The sequence below is a fragment of the Saccostrea cucullata genome, unplaced genomic scaffold, assembly GCF_032062105.1.
Source record: "Saccostrea cucullata isolate Sc308-1 unplaced genomic scaffold, CSIRO_AGI_Scuc_v1 ctg8920, whole genome shotgun sequence".
NCBI classification, from domain to species: domain Eukaryota; kingdom Metazoa; phylum Mollusca; class Bivalvia; order Ostreida; family Ostreidae; genus Saccostrea; species Saccostrea cuccullata.
Window position 1 is genome coordinate 1 of NW_026925586.1, and position 16,815 is coordinate 16,815.

Below are 16,815 nucleotides of genomic sequence, written 5' to 3' on the forward strand. Positions count from 1 at the left end.
GTCACTGTATTTTATTGAAATTTACCTATATGTGAAAGGAGAAAATTGTACCTAACTGCGCTCACATGCTATTTTTTAAAAAATTGTAAAATCTAGTTGGCCTTTCCCATTATAAACAGATGGACGGAACTAGATTGTCTTACGTAAGAATGAATTCATATGCTAATCAAGGCACAGGCGATACTTTCTAACTGACCAATCAGCTAAATGAAATTCGTTACGAGTGAGTACCACAAAAATACTATGGAAACATGCTTGGAATTTTACTGCTTTCCGATATATTTTTTTTGTATTTGAGTCACAGATTAGACACGGATCTACATATGTACCATTTCCGAGGCCACAGTAAAATTTATATACAGTTACAAATAATTCATAGAATATACATGATATAGGCCTACATTAGTTTAAAGTTTTGTCGCGTGTTTGGAGAGGAATTCACTAAGTCTACACGTACATGTACACTGTATTCCCGAGTATCGGTGAATACAAGTTTCATGTGCATTTTATGTCCTAAAAACCATAAATGCTGAAAATCCATGCATATTATTAAGAATAAACAGCATTGTCTGACAATTGTAAAGGTTTGAAATGTAGAAAAGGATAACAATTAAATTTACCTAAACCACGTGTCTGCGATAAAATGTAAACGTAGTAAACCAGCATGTTTTGTTGTTCTGTCATCGGATTGGACAATGACTATGTGCGAAATAATAACAATAACCGTATAAGGTCTTCTCGGACACGCATATCCCTCTATTGTACTAAGACCCGCCTATTCTCTTGCCATAAAAGAAAATATTCGCACAAACCTGGCCGAATTTAGCTGTGATAGGGTCTAAAAAATCAAAGATAATGCAGTATTCCGTATAATTAAAATGTGTCTGAACTATTGAAACTATTCAAAAGGCGTCGTATTTATTCACTCATGTTTGAAAACTACCAAAATCGTTGTAGATTAAATATAATTCGTCGTGGAAAAAGGGGCCCCATATAGCAGTTATGTCACCTCATCCTTTATCAGACCTCAAAAAAGGTAGCAATGAAATATGACCTCAATTTTAAGCCATAAGTTGAGCATGAATTTAGGACCATAAGTATTGTACTTAATTTTCCTATTCTCCTTTCAGCTGTTCATTCTACCATTCTTACTCCCCGTTCAGCTGTTCATTCTATATTAATTTAATTTCTTACTCTCCTTTCAGCTGTTCATTCTACATTTCTTACTACCCTCTAGCTCAGCTGTTCATTCTACATTTCTTACTACCCTCTCAGCTGTTCATTCTACATTTCTTACTCTCATTTCAGCTGTTCTTCAGAGCTGATGGAGGCCGATACATCCATGGACGACCTGGATAGGACGATCCTGATTGACGTCATGTGGAGGGATGCACTTGGGTAAGTCATATTTTTACTTCTTTGTAGTTCATTGAAGTAACAAAAATATATTTTTAAAATAAATTGCATGACTGCAGAAATGTAAACAAAAGTGCTGGTCATTTTTTAATTAGAAAGTTATTAAGTTAAACTTAATTTTATACTAGGTCTACAAGCTAATTACCAGATATAATTTGTGTCTTAAATGAGTGCCTTAACTAAATTTCAGGTTATATGCAACATACGTACAAAGTCGTAGGCTCAAGTGAGCTTTTCTTATCAAAGTTTTTCCGTTGTCTCTCGTTGTTTGTCATTGTTGTTTGTCATTGATGTTGTAAACTTTTCACATTTTCATCTTCTTCTCATAAACTGCTGGATCAATTTCCACCAAACTTGCTACAAGTTATCCTTGGGAAAAGGGGATTCAAGTTACTTCAAATGAAGGGCCATGCACTCCCTCTTCCAAGGGAAAATAATTATGAATTAGTGAAAAATTAATGGCATTTTTAAGAATCTTCTTCTTCTCTAAAACCACTGGGCTAGGGAACATGAAACTCATGTGGAATCATCCTCAGGTAGTGTAGATTTAAGTTTCTTTAAATTATGACCCCTAGGGGAAAGGGTGGGCCACAATGGCCTATCAAAGTTTTACATACTAATATATAGGAAAAATATTTAAAAATATTAAGAACCATTGAGACAGGAAAATATATTTTGAATCATCCTCAGATAGTGTAGATTCAAGTTTCTTCAAATTATCACCCCCGTTCGGTAGGGTACGTACGTGGGTTCACAATGGCCGACCAAAGATTTACATACGAATATATATGTAAAATCTTGAAAATCTTCTTCTCAAGAACCATTGAGAGAGGAAAGATGGAACTCATGTGGATCATCCTTAGGTTGTGTACATTCATTTTTTACATAAGGATTTATTGAAAGAACAGGAAAGATGAATTAGTTTACATTCAAATTTGTTTAAATTAATTTTAATCAAAGTTTTCATATAGGAATATATAGAAAAAAATCTCTAAATATCTTTTTAAGTATACTGCAAAGCCATGATTAGTCAGTGATATTTATATGGAAGCATCCTCAGGAAGTGCATGTAGATTTAAGTTTGTTCAAATAATGACCCCCAGGGATAGGGTGGGGCAATAATGGGCATTCTCAATTTAGTTATATGCAAATTGTACAAAGTTGTAGGCTCAAGTGAGCTTTTTTATCAAAATTTTTCCGTTGTCTCTCGTTGTTTGTCATTGTTGTTTGTCATTGATGTTGTAAACTTTTTACATTTTCATCTTAATTAATATTCTTCTCATAAACTGCTGGATCAATTTCCACCAAACTTGCTACAAGTTATCCTTGGGAAAAGGGGATTCAATATACTTCAAATGAAGGGCCATGCACTCCCTCTTCCAAGGGAAAATAATTATGAATTAGTGAAAAATTAATGGCATTTTTAAGAATTTTCTTCTTCTCTAAAACCACTGGGCTAGAGAAGATGAAACTCAAGTGGAATCATCCTCAAGTAGTGTAGATTGAAGTTTGTTCAAATTATGACCCCTAGAGGAAAGGATGAGGCCACAATGACCTATCAAAGTTTTACATACTAATGTATAGGAAAAATATTTAAAAATCTTTTTCCTAAGAACCATTGAGACAGGAAATATGAAACTCATATTGAATCATCCTCAGATAGTGTAGATTCAAGTTTCTTCAAATTAGGGTGGGGCCACAATGGCCAATCAAAGTTTTACATATAGGAATATATAGAAAAAAAATCTCTAAAAATCTTTTTAATTACTGCAAAGCCATGATTAGTCAGTGATACTTATGGAAGCATACCACAGATGCCATAAACATGACCCAGCAGGAAGGATAACTCCTATATTAAGTAGATTTAGTCTTTTTAGTGAAAATATTGAGTAATATTTTATCATGATAATGATTGATATATGTAAAATTACACTTTTGCTTAAAAAAAATCCGTAAAAACTATTTTGATGCAGTAAAAAGTAGATTTCTTTCATTTTCCTTTTAAGGAATATTTTAAATCGTGAATAATAATAATCAATTTTTATCGGGATCCAAACATGAAAGTGATTCGAAACCTGATTTTAACACATTGATAAGACAAACAGAATCATCTGTTCAGAAATGTACTGATGGATATTTTTACATGACCAGTCGGGCTACCTTGAGGTGATATTCTGAATCTAGACCGGACCTATAACTTTTACTTGTCAGAGTTGGTCGGACGTGCCTTAATGTCAAGCCCCGATATCTCAGTTGATTTGATATGCAAGAGCATGCTCTATATGTGTGAACAATTTTTTAAACAAGGTAAATCAATGACAAGCAAATTAATTAAACAAAAATATCATCAGACTTGTTTTACAGTCATCATTTTGTAAGTTCTATGGTCGATACAATGACCTTGTCATACAAATACAATTTTTCATTGAGTCAAATGCTGACTGACGTTTTTCATACTAATTAAGGTCTTCCGTTTCCAACGGAAGACCTTCTACTGATTCTGTTGGTAAAGATTATTATTCTTTTTTTTTTCTTCTACTTCCTAGACGCCAACTTTGAGGCCTCATATCTCACTCATTTATCAACGGATTTTGCTCAAATTTTCAGACATTATAGACATCAATAAACTCTATCAGAGTGCTATCTAACATTTCAAAAATTCACTTCCGCTTTTGAGTTATTCCCCTTTAAACGAAAATTTATAGGCTTTCGTTTCCGGATAAAGGCTCAGAAACCACAAAAGCTGGAGCAAAATTTTTACTGATTTTGGACAACAGAGGGATTGAAGTTGTGCACATCTATTTTTGTTTTTTGATTTCTGTATTCACAATGGCGCTATATAGGGGTCAAAAATTAGAACGCCTAAAAGAGCAAAAATTTACTCATATTTTCCTTTTTATCTTGAAAACTAAAAATATTTTGTTAAGACATAATGAACAAAAGTTGTGCATAATTGCAAGGGCTTTCATGTAATACTATTCAAAAGGGACTGGCCCCTATAATAAGGGCTCTATGGAACTTGAAAGTTTTTGCTTTATAACTCAAAAACGGTAAATATTTCGATCTAGGTCTTACGAACAAAATTGCTCTTTTACACCTTTTTGATCTGATGAAAATGCTGTTTTGTTCGATTATGCTGGGAATATTGGTAATAACGCGGTTAAAGCAGGCAAGGTAAACAGGTTGCGTTTTTCGGATTACATTTACCTTGTTTGTTTACAATTATATAACACGCCTCCCTTGATAGCGTGGGGCAAAGTCGGTCACCGGGAATCGATAGGCGGGTAATCCAGCGACCCACAGTTATACACAAATAAAAACCCAGAATGGTTAAATTTATTCTAATTGTACCTTAAATACTATCTCTGTCCTATAAAAATATTATTTTGTTCGAGTCTTACTTATTATAGGAAAGAAAGCTAGGCAGTTCTCATCTTGCTATTGAAGGAAAACTCTGTAGTCTTTCTGCGCAGAATTGAAGTAAACATGCCGTAAATAATAAATATTTTACAATGCTGTATCACATCTCTTTTTTTAATTAGGTTTTAATTAAACATGTTCTTTGGTTCCCATTCAGAGTATTCAATGGCATCATTTTCCTTTTATTAATCAAATGTTTCCAAGAGAAAGAGTTTTAGAAAAAAGCTTTTCTTCGTTAAAATATGAACACAAACAATATGAACGAAAACGATACACGCCCGGATCTCATAAAAAGAACTTTTAAAGAGTCAAATAGTACAGAAATTTTTTACTGCGCAATTCTAACATTCACCTGGAACCCAGATTTTAAGTGTGTTGACCATTGCATGTTGCGTAATCTTACGATTATACGCTTCCAAGAAAATCTTAAGCGACACGCCGCAGCGAACCATTGACCCCGCAGTCCTAGGCAAATTAATTGGTATATTAAAACCATTTTACAATCAATGGAAATTTATTATTGTCCGATATTTGAGATTAATATGTTGGCTTATCTTTGTTCTATATTTGATCGTGATACATGCATGTTTATCTAAAACAGCTATCTTGGTTTTGTGTTTGTTTACAATTACGCGACAAACCAATCCTTCCGTCGCTTGTTGACATTAATTTACACAGCGTGGTCGAATGTTAAATCTTTTTTTACAAACTTACGGAAAACATTATTTTCTGTAAGTAAATCAAATCTTTCAAAATATTTTAAAATGTCTTAGGTTTGACTTCAGAACAAAACGTTGTGGTATTTATTTTACATGTACATTATTTAGTCTTCAATTTTTATAGTTCGTTAGCTCCATGTGTAATTTTACTTTTCGTTTTGAGGATTCATAGCGTAAGGACTCGATCTGCGGTTACTTTACTTGAACCAATATTGATTTAAATGCACAAGCTTAATTAGCACTTTTAACTCATAAATAAATCCGTTTTCAACACAAATTTTCCCAAACACATTTTTTTTTGTTCATCACAGATTTTTACCATGGCTATTTCAGTTTTAAATTTTAAAGAAAATCTTCCGAATCATAAGGATCTATTCAGAATTTTACTCATAAATGAAATGAACTAAACATCGATAAGTATCTCCGGCACGTTTAAACTTCATAAGTGACTTCTGTGCTTGCACAATGCCTATTTATATTACACGTTGAATAGTCAAGTTGAAAAAATAATTCAAGATTTTAAAGTAATGAATTTTATTTGTTTTATAATTTATTCAAAACCTGTAAATGATTAGTATAGTGCGTAACCTTTTAATTTTGTTCCGTGATTTTAAAAATATCAGTAGCAGAGTATACAATGTACATGTAAGTAGTACATGAAATAAACCCGTATCGTATGTACAGAATCGAAAATTTAAGAACTTATATATAACAATCTACAGCTACTGAATATCACACACTTATCATGGTAATTATCACACCCTCGCGTTAGATGCGTGTGCTTGTCAGTAAAGCCACTAGGGTGGGTTATTAAGTAAATGAAGATGAAGCCGCGTTACGATTTGCAAGCCTTTATTTCTCGTGTTTCAGATTGAGGGTTTGTCTTGACAAAGAGCCAAGGTTATTTTGTTAAAATCAAGGTCACTGACATAAGAAATCTTTTCTTTTCCCCGCTTTGAACTAGTAAGTGAAAATCATTTGGAGGCTCTTACTTGAAACATAGATTACTTATGATTGGAGGTTGTGTCATGACCCTGATCAAAGGTCTTTCTGGCAAATCAAGGTCACTGACAGAGAAAAAATGTTTAAGCATAACTTTGTAATTAAGTTCACTGGAGGCTCATTCTGAGAAGAAAGGTTGTTCACATTAGAAAGTGCAGTAACCTTGACCCAAGGCCGGTACTTCCTGTCCACAGCTCCAACGGAAGACCTACCCGTTGCTTTGCAACGAGCTCGGCTCTAGTTGTTAGTCTAGTATTTATGCACTGAATTTACGATGGATTTTTTCCCGTTATTTTCCAATCACAATTATTCTCTTATCTAGATGTAAGGAACCCACTCTCTCTCTCTCTCTCTCTCTTTTTTAGCTCACAAGCTCTCTTTTTTTAGCCAACAAAAGTTTAAATGCTTATTCAATTGATTCAAACCTTATTATCTCGAGCTTGATAGGACCATGAAAAACTTAGAGAATCATTCCAGGATTCGAGATATCCAGAGTAAACTACATATAGAATAGGGCAACCAGGGACTTCAGTGTCACCTTGACATATCCATTGTATACGAGATATTGGTGTGTGAGATAATGAGGTTGTACTGTTATCTGTTTTTCAGTATTCCTTCGAGTAAGAGGAGCCCATCACCTTGACATATCCATTGTATCTGAGATATTGGTGTGTGAGATAATGAGGTTGTACTGTTATCTGTTTTTCAGTATTCCACCGAGGAAGAGGAGCCCATCACCTTGACATATCCATTGTATCTGAGATATTGGTGTGTGAGATAATGAGGTTGTACTGTTATCTGTTTTTCAGTATTCCGTCGAGGAGGAGGAGCCCTTCTGAGGAGGACCAGCTTTTTGAGGAACTGATGGAAGAGGGACGATTGTAAGTCAAAACTTTGTGATAAGGTTCACATGTTGATTGAATGAAAACTCAGAATTTTTAATTTCTTTTAAAGAGATATGTTTTTGAAAAAAGGTTTGGTGTTCAATTAGCTGTCAATTTGTGAATATTTCCATTTCTATCCATTTTCTCTTTGATAACTCCTAGTTAAAAGAGTTGATTTCTTGATAATTCTACTGTAATATAAATTAGGCAAATCGATTGGTAAGGAGCTAAGGAGGCCTAATACACACGTAAATCCAGTGCGCATCTGTGTTTGTGTCTGACGCGAAGGAGGCCACATATGCATGTAAATCTCATGCGGCTGTCTTTCTGTTTGACACTAGTGGACAAGAACTAATTGAAATTATCATGGGAGAAATTTAAATCTAAAATTGTCTAAATTTTAAAATCTATAAATCTACAATTTGATTTCATAATGAAATGGAAATATTATGATTCACTGTCTATATAGTTAGTATAGAATGCCAAGGATGCCAACGATAGTGTGAAACTTGGGATCATTAATTTCTGCGTAACAGGCTCATCTCATGTTTCCCACTATCGTTGATGCTCTGGCATACTAGTATTTCCCACTATCTCATGTTTTCCACTATCGTTGATGCTCTGGCATACTAGTATACTAATAACTAAACAGTAATTCCTTAAATATATACATATGATTTAGAAATTGATATTTTGAAAGTTCATTGAATTTCAGTGTAATTGTGTCTGATGATTTTTAGCAGATAGACGAGTGTCAGGTTACCTTTGTCTTTAGACAGGAAATAATATAATTATGTCTTAAGACTGGACAGATAATGTTATGGTGTTCATGTCCATCTGTCTGTCTCTCTGTTAACTCTTATCATAACCGGCTCATAACTTATGACTTAGATATGAAGCAATAATCAATTTTTAGCTCACTTCAACAAAGTTGGGGGAGCTTAAGAGATACCCTCTGGCGTCATAGTCAACATCGACATCCCAGGTTAAGGTTCAATTTATTGAAGCAGTTTTCTTTTTATTAAGTACTTCCATGCTCTAAATTGATAAGACATGCATGGAAGATGCTTCTAGTGTGTTTAATTGTACAAGTCAAGGTTTCTTAGCAAAGAAATGACCAGGTTAATGGTTTAATAAAGTTGATAAAAATTCATCACAATTGTGTTAATTAAGATGAGTATCAGGTACATATAATTCTATGCCTGTCTTTATACAAGAAATGATATTATAACTGTGTGAGAACTGGGCAGTTAATATCATGTTATGGTGTTCATATCCATCCATCTAGCTGTCTTTAACTCCTTTCAAATCTGGCTCAAATGTTTAACTTAAAATATGAAATGTAGAGTAATCCATTTTTTTCCCTTCCACTTTTGAAACTGTTTATAATTTTTAAAACATATTGTTTACCAATATGTGAGGAATAGGTGAACGGGGCAAAAATTTCTCTGTATACAGAAATACACAGCGAAACTTTTTTTTATCAAATTGCCTTATTTCAAATTTGCCCACAAGCAACAAGAGAAATAAAACAATGACAGAGTTTGACCCTGGACTTGTAAATTGTAGGGATGAGGAGAGGCTTCGTTTGATAGATGAGAGCGTGCGTGCGGCCGAGGAGGAGCTGAGGCTACTGAGAGAGGAGACAGAGGTAAACATTAACAGTCTAACACAGCTCGTGCCCCGTGTACAAAAATAGTTTACGTTTCACAGGTGTACTGTAGATCACTAATTTTTCGCGACACCTTATTTTTGCAACAAAGTCATTGACTCTTGATAAGCGAGACATAATTTTCGCGAAATGTGGTTATTGCTTTATATATTTTAAGGAATACTATTATACGTGAGAATTAAATTTTCGCGAGCACACTGTCTCGCGTAATTGCGCGAAAATAAAGTTCTCGCAAATAAAAAGTGATTTACAGTATTCAATTTGTTAGACTGTGTACAGAGCACTCAGAGCATAGAATGACAATACTGGTGAAGGGTCTCTTACTTTTGAACATTTCTACACTGAATTTTCTGTATTATAGTTTTAATATTATTCATTAAAGTACACAACAAAATTGCCACTTTTCTAAAGTATTTAGAATAAAAATTATAATTTGTGAAAGTGCAAGGATGTGTCAATCAAACCCATCAAGAAATACTAAGTTTCAATTACTTACAGATGAAAAATACCGTATAACGGGCGTTTTCTGCGGTTGGAAATTTTTGTGATCTAACCCCTGAAAGGTAGCAAATTTATTTTTGCGTTTTCAATTTCTGGGGTTGGACTTTACCGCAAAAAATTATTTACGGGTTACAGTATAGGATCATCAAACTCTGAGATTTTTTTACAACGCTGCTATTATTAAGTTACGTAAAATCATCTAGGCACATTATTTAAAGGTCATTAGGTGCAATCAGAGAACAATTGTATTACGCTATTAAACTTGATTAAACTACTTGCTTTTAGTTACTCTTTGTAAAATATGATGCTCAGTCCAAAATAAAATAATTTAAATAAAGGTAATGATAATTAATGTCTCCAAGCCATTATCTAAAATACCTGTGCACTTAAAATTAATTGCAGCTATCAAAAAAGCTAAAACAGACGGTGGCATAATCAACCAAACCCAAAATCATGTGTCATATTCATTGAGGCGTAACTAATACTGTCAGTCGTCTGATTTGAATAAAATTCACGAGACAATCAAACCATATTGTAAACACAAGCATTATTTTAATCAGTCTCAAGACAATTCACAGGATTAAAAAGTGGAAAATAAGATTGAAAGAAAAATTGCCCAACTGCTATCGTAGTTTCAATGTAGGCCGAATTTTCTCTCTAATGAAGACACGTTTATTCATGAGTGTGCAGACGCACCACTTATTATGCTTGCATGTATAAAATACCTGGAATCATATAAAAATATTTTTTGATTTTAATTTTTGTGGATTTGTTCCATCCGCAAAATTTGGACAACTGCAGAAAATACCTGTTATACGGTATTCATGAAATTTTTTTGTGACATGATATTTTAAGTTAATATTTTCTAGGGATGGCAATCAATTGCAGAATTGCTTATCGGTTAACCGCAAAACGTTCCGACCGATTAACCGGTTAGTCGTATCAAGATAATTTATACATTCTAGCTGACATTTTCTTTTCATATAAACAAAAAGGCTAAAAAGATATTAGAAATTAAGTTACATTCTGTTTATTATTTTGATCGGGAAATTTTATGTCCATAAGAGATTATTTTATTTCAATTTCAATAGACAATTAAAAATTAAGTTAACCATGAATCTTGCTTGAGAAGTCAGACAGGAATAATTTTCCAGCGTAGAATTCAAGAAGTTAATTCTGCGTTGTCACCATAATCAGAACTACATGTACCGTATATACTCGCCTATAAGTCGGTTTTTTGGGAGTCAAAATCTGGTTCAAAACGACGTGTCCGACTTATAGGCGCGTTATAAAAAGAATGGTTTTATATAAGGTCAGTCCAATTAAAATATAAGCTTATTAACTACAACCGACTTATAGGCGAGTATATACGGTAGTCAATGTCTGAACTTTCTTTTAATTTATAATTACAACGCCCTTATTATAATATAATTTAATAGATAACGGCAAAATAAATACATTCTACAATTGAAAGTGCTTAACGGTGATGTTTTTAATATCATTAAAAAAAAACAACTTGACAATCTGAGTAATGGCATGAAGTTATAAAAACAGTAATTAACTCTTTACCAATTGAACAATTATCATGTCATCTCAATCAAGGAGAGCTATAATTTCATCCAAATATTCTTAATTATAAGATGTGTAAAAACACCAAAAAATATGTATGCAGCGCTTTCCTTTCTAAAAAAAAAAAAATAAGGGATTTAAAGGAAACTGCGCTCAAATTTACATAAATTTTATTTTTTCTGACTAACCGATTACGAATTTTCTAACAGATTAAAATCATTCCGACCGATTAATCGATTAACCAGTTAGAAAGTGCAATCCCTAATATTTTCTAAAATTTTCTGTATAATATAACGACTAATATTTAGAATTCTTCAGAAAATATTAACTCAAATCTGTGTCTTTGCACCTTAAAAGTGTTTAATGAATAAAATCTTAATACATGTAAATTTGTTTTTATATTATTATAGACAGAGTTCAAAATAGCTTCGTTTCATTTTCAGGATGTGGAGCTGGCTGCAGTGCCTACTTTCCCTGGTGTCGAGCCTGTGGAGCCAGCCGTCCCTGGTGTGGAGCCTGTGGAGCCAGATGAGGAGCCCGCCATCCCTGGAGTGGTACCTGTGGAGCCAGATGAGGAGCCCGCCATCCCTGGTGTGGAGCCTACTGTCCCTGGTGTGGAGCCAGATGAGGAGCCCGCTGTCCCTGATGTGGAGCCTGTGGAGCCAGATGAGGAGCCTGCCATCCCTGATGTGGAGCCTGAGGAGTCCGCCGTCCATGTTGTGGAGCCTGTGGAGCCAGATGAGGAGCTCGCCGTCCATGTTGTGGAGCCTGTGGAGCCAGATGAGGAGCTCGCCGTCCATGTTGTGGTGCCTGTGGAGTCAGATGAGGAGCCTGCCATCCCTGATGTGGAGCCTGTGGAGTCAGATGAGGATTCCTTCTTCTCTGATGTGGAGCCTGTCCAGTCAGATGAGGAGCCTGCCGTCCCTGGTGTGGAGCCAGATGAGGAGCCTGTCATTCCTGATGTGGAGCCTGTGGAGTCAGATGTGGAGCCTGTCATCTCTGATGTGGAGCCTGTGGAGTCAGATGTGGAGCCCGTCATCCCTGATGTGGAGCCTGTGGAGCCAGATGAGGAGCCTGCCATCCCTGGTGTGGAGCCAGATGAGGAGCCCATCATTCCTGATGTGGAGCCTGTGGAGTCAGATGTGGAGCCCGTCATCCCTGATGTGGAGCCTGAGGAGCCAGATGAGGAGCCAGCCGTCCCTGGTGTGGGGTCTGTGGAGTCAGATGATGAGCCCGTCATCCCTGATGTGGTGCCTGTGGAGCCAGATGAGGAGCCTGTCATTCCTGATGTGGAGCTTGTGGAGTCAGATGTGGAGCCCGTCATCCCTGATGTGGAGCCTGAGGAGCCATATGAGGAGCCAGCCGTCCCTGGTGTGGGGTCTGTGGAGTCAGATGATGAGCCCATCATCCCTGATGTGGTGCCTGTGGAGCCAGATGAGGAGCCTGCCATCCCTGATGTGGAGCCTGAGGAGCCAGATGAGGAGCCTGCCATCCCTGGTGTGGTGCCTGTGGAGCCAGATGTGGAGCCTGTCATCCCTGATGTGGAGCCTGAGGAGCCAGATGAGGAGCCTGCCATCCCTGATGTGGAGCCTGTGGAGTCAGATGTGGAGCCCATCATCCCTGGTGTGGTGCCTGTGGAGTCAGATGTGGAGCCCGTCATCCCTGATGTGGAGCCAGATGAGGAGCCTGCCATCCCTGATGTGGAGCCTGTGGAGCCAGATGAGGAGCCCTTCTTCTCTGATGTGGAGCCTGTGGAGTCAGATGAGGAGCCTGCCGTTCCTGGTGTGATGAGGAGCCTGTCATTCCTGATGTGGAGCCTGTGGAGTCAGATGAGGAGCCTGCCATCTCTGATGTGGAGCCCTCAGTGTGGTGCCTGATGTGGAGCCTGTGGAGCCAGATGAGGAGCCTGCCATCCCTGGTGTGGAGCCTTCTGTCCCTGGTGTGGTGCCTGTGGAGCCAGATGAGGAGCCCGTCCCTGGTGTGGAGCCTGTGGAGCCAGATGAGGAGCCTGTCATCCCTGGTGTGGTGCCTGTGGAGTCAGATGAGGAGCCCATCATCCCTGATGTGGTGCCTGTGGAGCCAGATGAGGAGCCTGCCATCCCTGATGTGGAGCCTGTGGAGCCAGATGAGGAGCCTGCCATCCCTGGTATGGAGCCAGATGAGGAGCCTGTCATTCCTGATGTGGAGCCTGTGGAGTCAGATGTGGAGCCCATCATCCCTGGTGTGGTGCCTGTGGAGTCAGATGAGGAGCCCATCATCCCTGATGTGGTGAATGTGGAGCCTACCGTCCCTGATGTGGAGCCTGTGAAGCCAGATGAGGAGCCAGCCTTCCCTGGTGTGGTGCCTGTGGAGCCCGCCTTCCCTTGTGTGGTGCCTATGGAGCCAGATGAGGAGCCCACTATCCCTGATGTGGAGCTTGTGGAGCCAGATGAGGAGCCCATCATCCCTGATGTGGAGCTTGTGGAGTCAGATGAGGAGCCAGCCGTCCCTGGTGTGGAGCCTTCTGTGGAGCCAGATGAGGAGCCTGCCGTCCCTGATGTGGAACCTGTGGAGCCAGATGAGGAGCCCATGGTCCCTGGTGTGGTGCCTTGTTGAGCCAGATGAGGAGCCCGCCGTCCATGTTGTGGAGCCTGTGGAGTCAGATGAGGAGCCCGCCGTCCCTGGTGAGGAGCCTGTGCAGCAAGATGAGGAGCCCCAATCCCTGGTGTGGAACACCATTAAATACATAAATACATACATACATTAAATACATACATATTTACCACACAACACTACTACACGCTTTACCACAACACCAGACACCACATCACACCACATCACATGCATGTATCCATCATCCACCGTTCCCTCCCGCTCCCTTCTCTACAATACATACATTCATAACATCCATAATTACATACATACATCACATCCATTATTACATATATACATAACAATTTTCTACTTACATACATATATACATACATACATACACATACATACATACATACTTTACATACATACATACATTCACACATTACATACATACATTACATACATACATACATACATACATACATACATACATACATTACATACACTTATTCAACACACAACATTACGACACGCTATACCACAACACAGGACATAACATCAAACCACATCACATTACAGTACACCACACATACATAACATACATTTTTTACAAACATACATAACATTCATACATATTACATAACATTCATACATATTACGTAATAACATACACACATACATTACATACATACAACCTTACATGTATATACATATCGTAGGTTCATACATACATTACATACATTTATACCTTACATACATACATACATTTCATATATACATACATTTCATACATACATCATACATTACATACATACATTACAAACATACATACATATATACATACATTACATAGAAACATACCTTACATATATTTCATACATATGTACTTTTCATACATACATACATTACATACATACATAGATTCATTACATGCATATATACATACCAAACAACAGTACGACACGCTATACCAAAGCACAAGACACCAGATCACACCACATCACACTAAACCACACATACATTACATACATTTTTTACAAACATACATAACATTCATGAGATACATACATTCCTTACATTCATTACATACATACATTACATACAGACATTGTATACATACATTGCATGCTTCTCTTACATACATTATTTCTTGCTTTATTTTTATCTTGTTCCTCTTTTCTCTCATCTATCTCCCTCCTCTCTATCATCTATTTCTCCTTTGTTTTGAGATTTCTCTCTTGTTTTTCTTACTTTTCTCTTCTATATCTTATGGATGCCTTGTCTAGATATGCCATTTTTATGCACACACCGCTATTTAGACTTAGTATCCATGAACATTTCTTTGTTTCATTTCTGATGTACTTATTTTCTTTCTCTATCTCTCTACATACATACATACAAAGAGACAGACAGTTTGACAGACAATTAGACAGAAGAACTGACATGGGGTCCTTCTTCCCCTCTCTCATCCATCATTCCCTCTCGCTGCCTTCCCTACAATACATACATTCATAACATCCATTATTACAAACATGCATCACATCCATTATTACATATATACATAACATGTATCTCTTATGAACATACATACATTGTACATTACATACATACATACATTACATACATATATACATACATACATTACATACATATTTACCACACAACATTACTACAAGCTATACCACAACACAAGACATCACATCACACTACACCACACATATATAACATACATTTTTTACAAACATGCATTACATTCATACATTTATTACATACATACAAACATTCATTACATGCATACATACCTTTCATATACATACATTTTAAACATTCATACATACATTACATACATACATTACATACATACATACCTTACATACATACATAAATTTCTTACATAGATCATACATTACATACATACATTAGATACATACATACATTACATACATACATATTTACCACACAACATTACGACACGCTACACCACAACACAAGACACCACATCACACTACACCACTCATACATAACATACATTTTTTACAAACATTCATGCATACATTACATGCATACATACATACAATACATACATACATACATTATATACATTCATACATTACATACAAACATACATGCATACATACATTACATAGAAACATACCTTACATACATACATACATACATACATTTCATGCATACATACATTTCATACAGACATACATACATTAAATACATACATACATACATTAAATACATACATATTTACCACACAACACTACGACACGCTTTACCACAACACCAGACACCGCATCACACCACATCACATGCAGGTATCCATCATCCACCGTTCCCTCCCGCTCCCTTCTCTACAATACATACATTCATAACATCCATTATTACATACATACATCACATCCATTATTACATATATACATAACAATTTTCTCTTATGAACATACAAACATTACATACTTACATACATACATACATTCACACATTACATACATACATTACATACATACATACATTACATACATTACATACATTACATATACTTATTCAACACACAACATTACGACACGCTATACCACAACACAGGACATAACATCAAACCACATCACATTACAGTACACCACACATACATAACATACATTTTTTACAAACATACATAACATTCATACGTACATATTACATAATTACATACATACATACATACATTACATACATACAACCTTACATATATATATATATATACATATCATAGGTTCATACATACATTACATACATTTATACCTTACATACATACATACATTTCATATATACATACATTTCATACATACATCATACATTACATACATACATTACAAACATACATACATATATACATACATTACATAGAAACATACCTTACATATATTTCATACATATGTACTTTTCATACATACATACATTACATACATACATTACATACATACATAGATTCATTACATGCATATATACATACCAAACAACAGTACGACACGCTATACCAAAGCACAAGACACCAGATCACACCACATCACAC

General features: G+C 36.3%; 1 protein-coding gene and 1 long non-coding RNA gene across 2 annotated transcripts; one reads left to right on the forward strand and one right to left on the reverse strand.

Annotated features, from left to right (window-relative positions):
• Window positions 1-1,387: 1,387 nt before the first annotated feature.
• On the forward strand, window positions 1,388-9,092 carry LOC134269290 (uncharacterized). The gene is made up of 3 exons (XR_009992546.1): window positions 1,388-1,398; window positions 7,367-7,438; window positions 9,011-9,092. It is a non-coding gene; the product is annotated as an uncharacterized LOC134269290 (long non-coding RNA).
• A 2,489-nt stretch (window positions 9,093-11,581) lies between these two features.
• LOC134269288 (uncharacterized transmembrane protein DDB_G0289901-like) lies at window positions 11,582-14,114 on the reverse strand. Its single transcript, XM_062751487.1, has 2 exons — window positions 13,026-14,114; window positions 11,582-12,979 (listed from the first exon to the last, which is right to left on the reverse strand). Exons 1-2 carry the CDS (start codon window positions 13,751-13,753, stop codon window positions 11,623-11,625), a joined length of 2,085 nt encoding a protein of 694 aa, XP_062607471.1. The 5' UTR covers window positions 13,754-14,114; the 3' UTR covers window positions 11,582-11,622.
• Window positions 14,115-16,815: the final 2,701 nt, after the last annotated feature.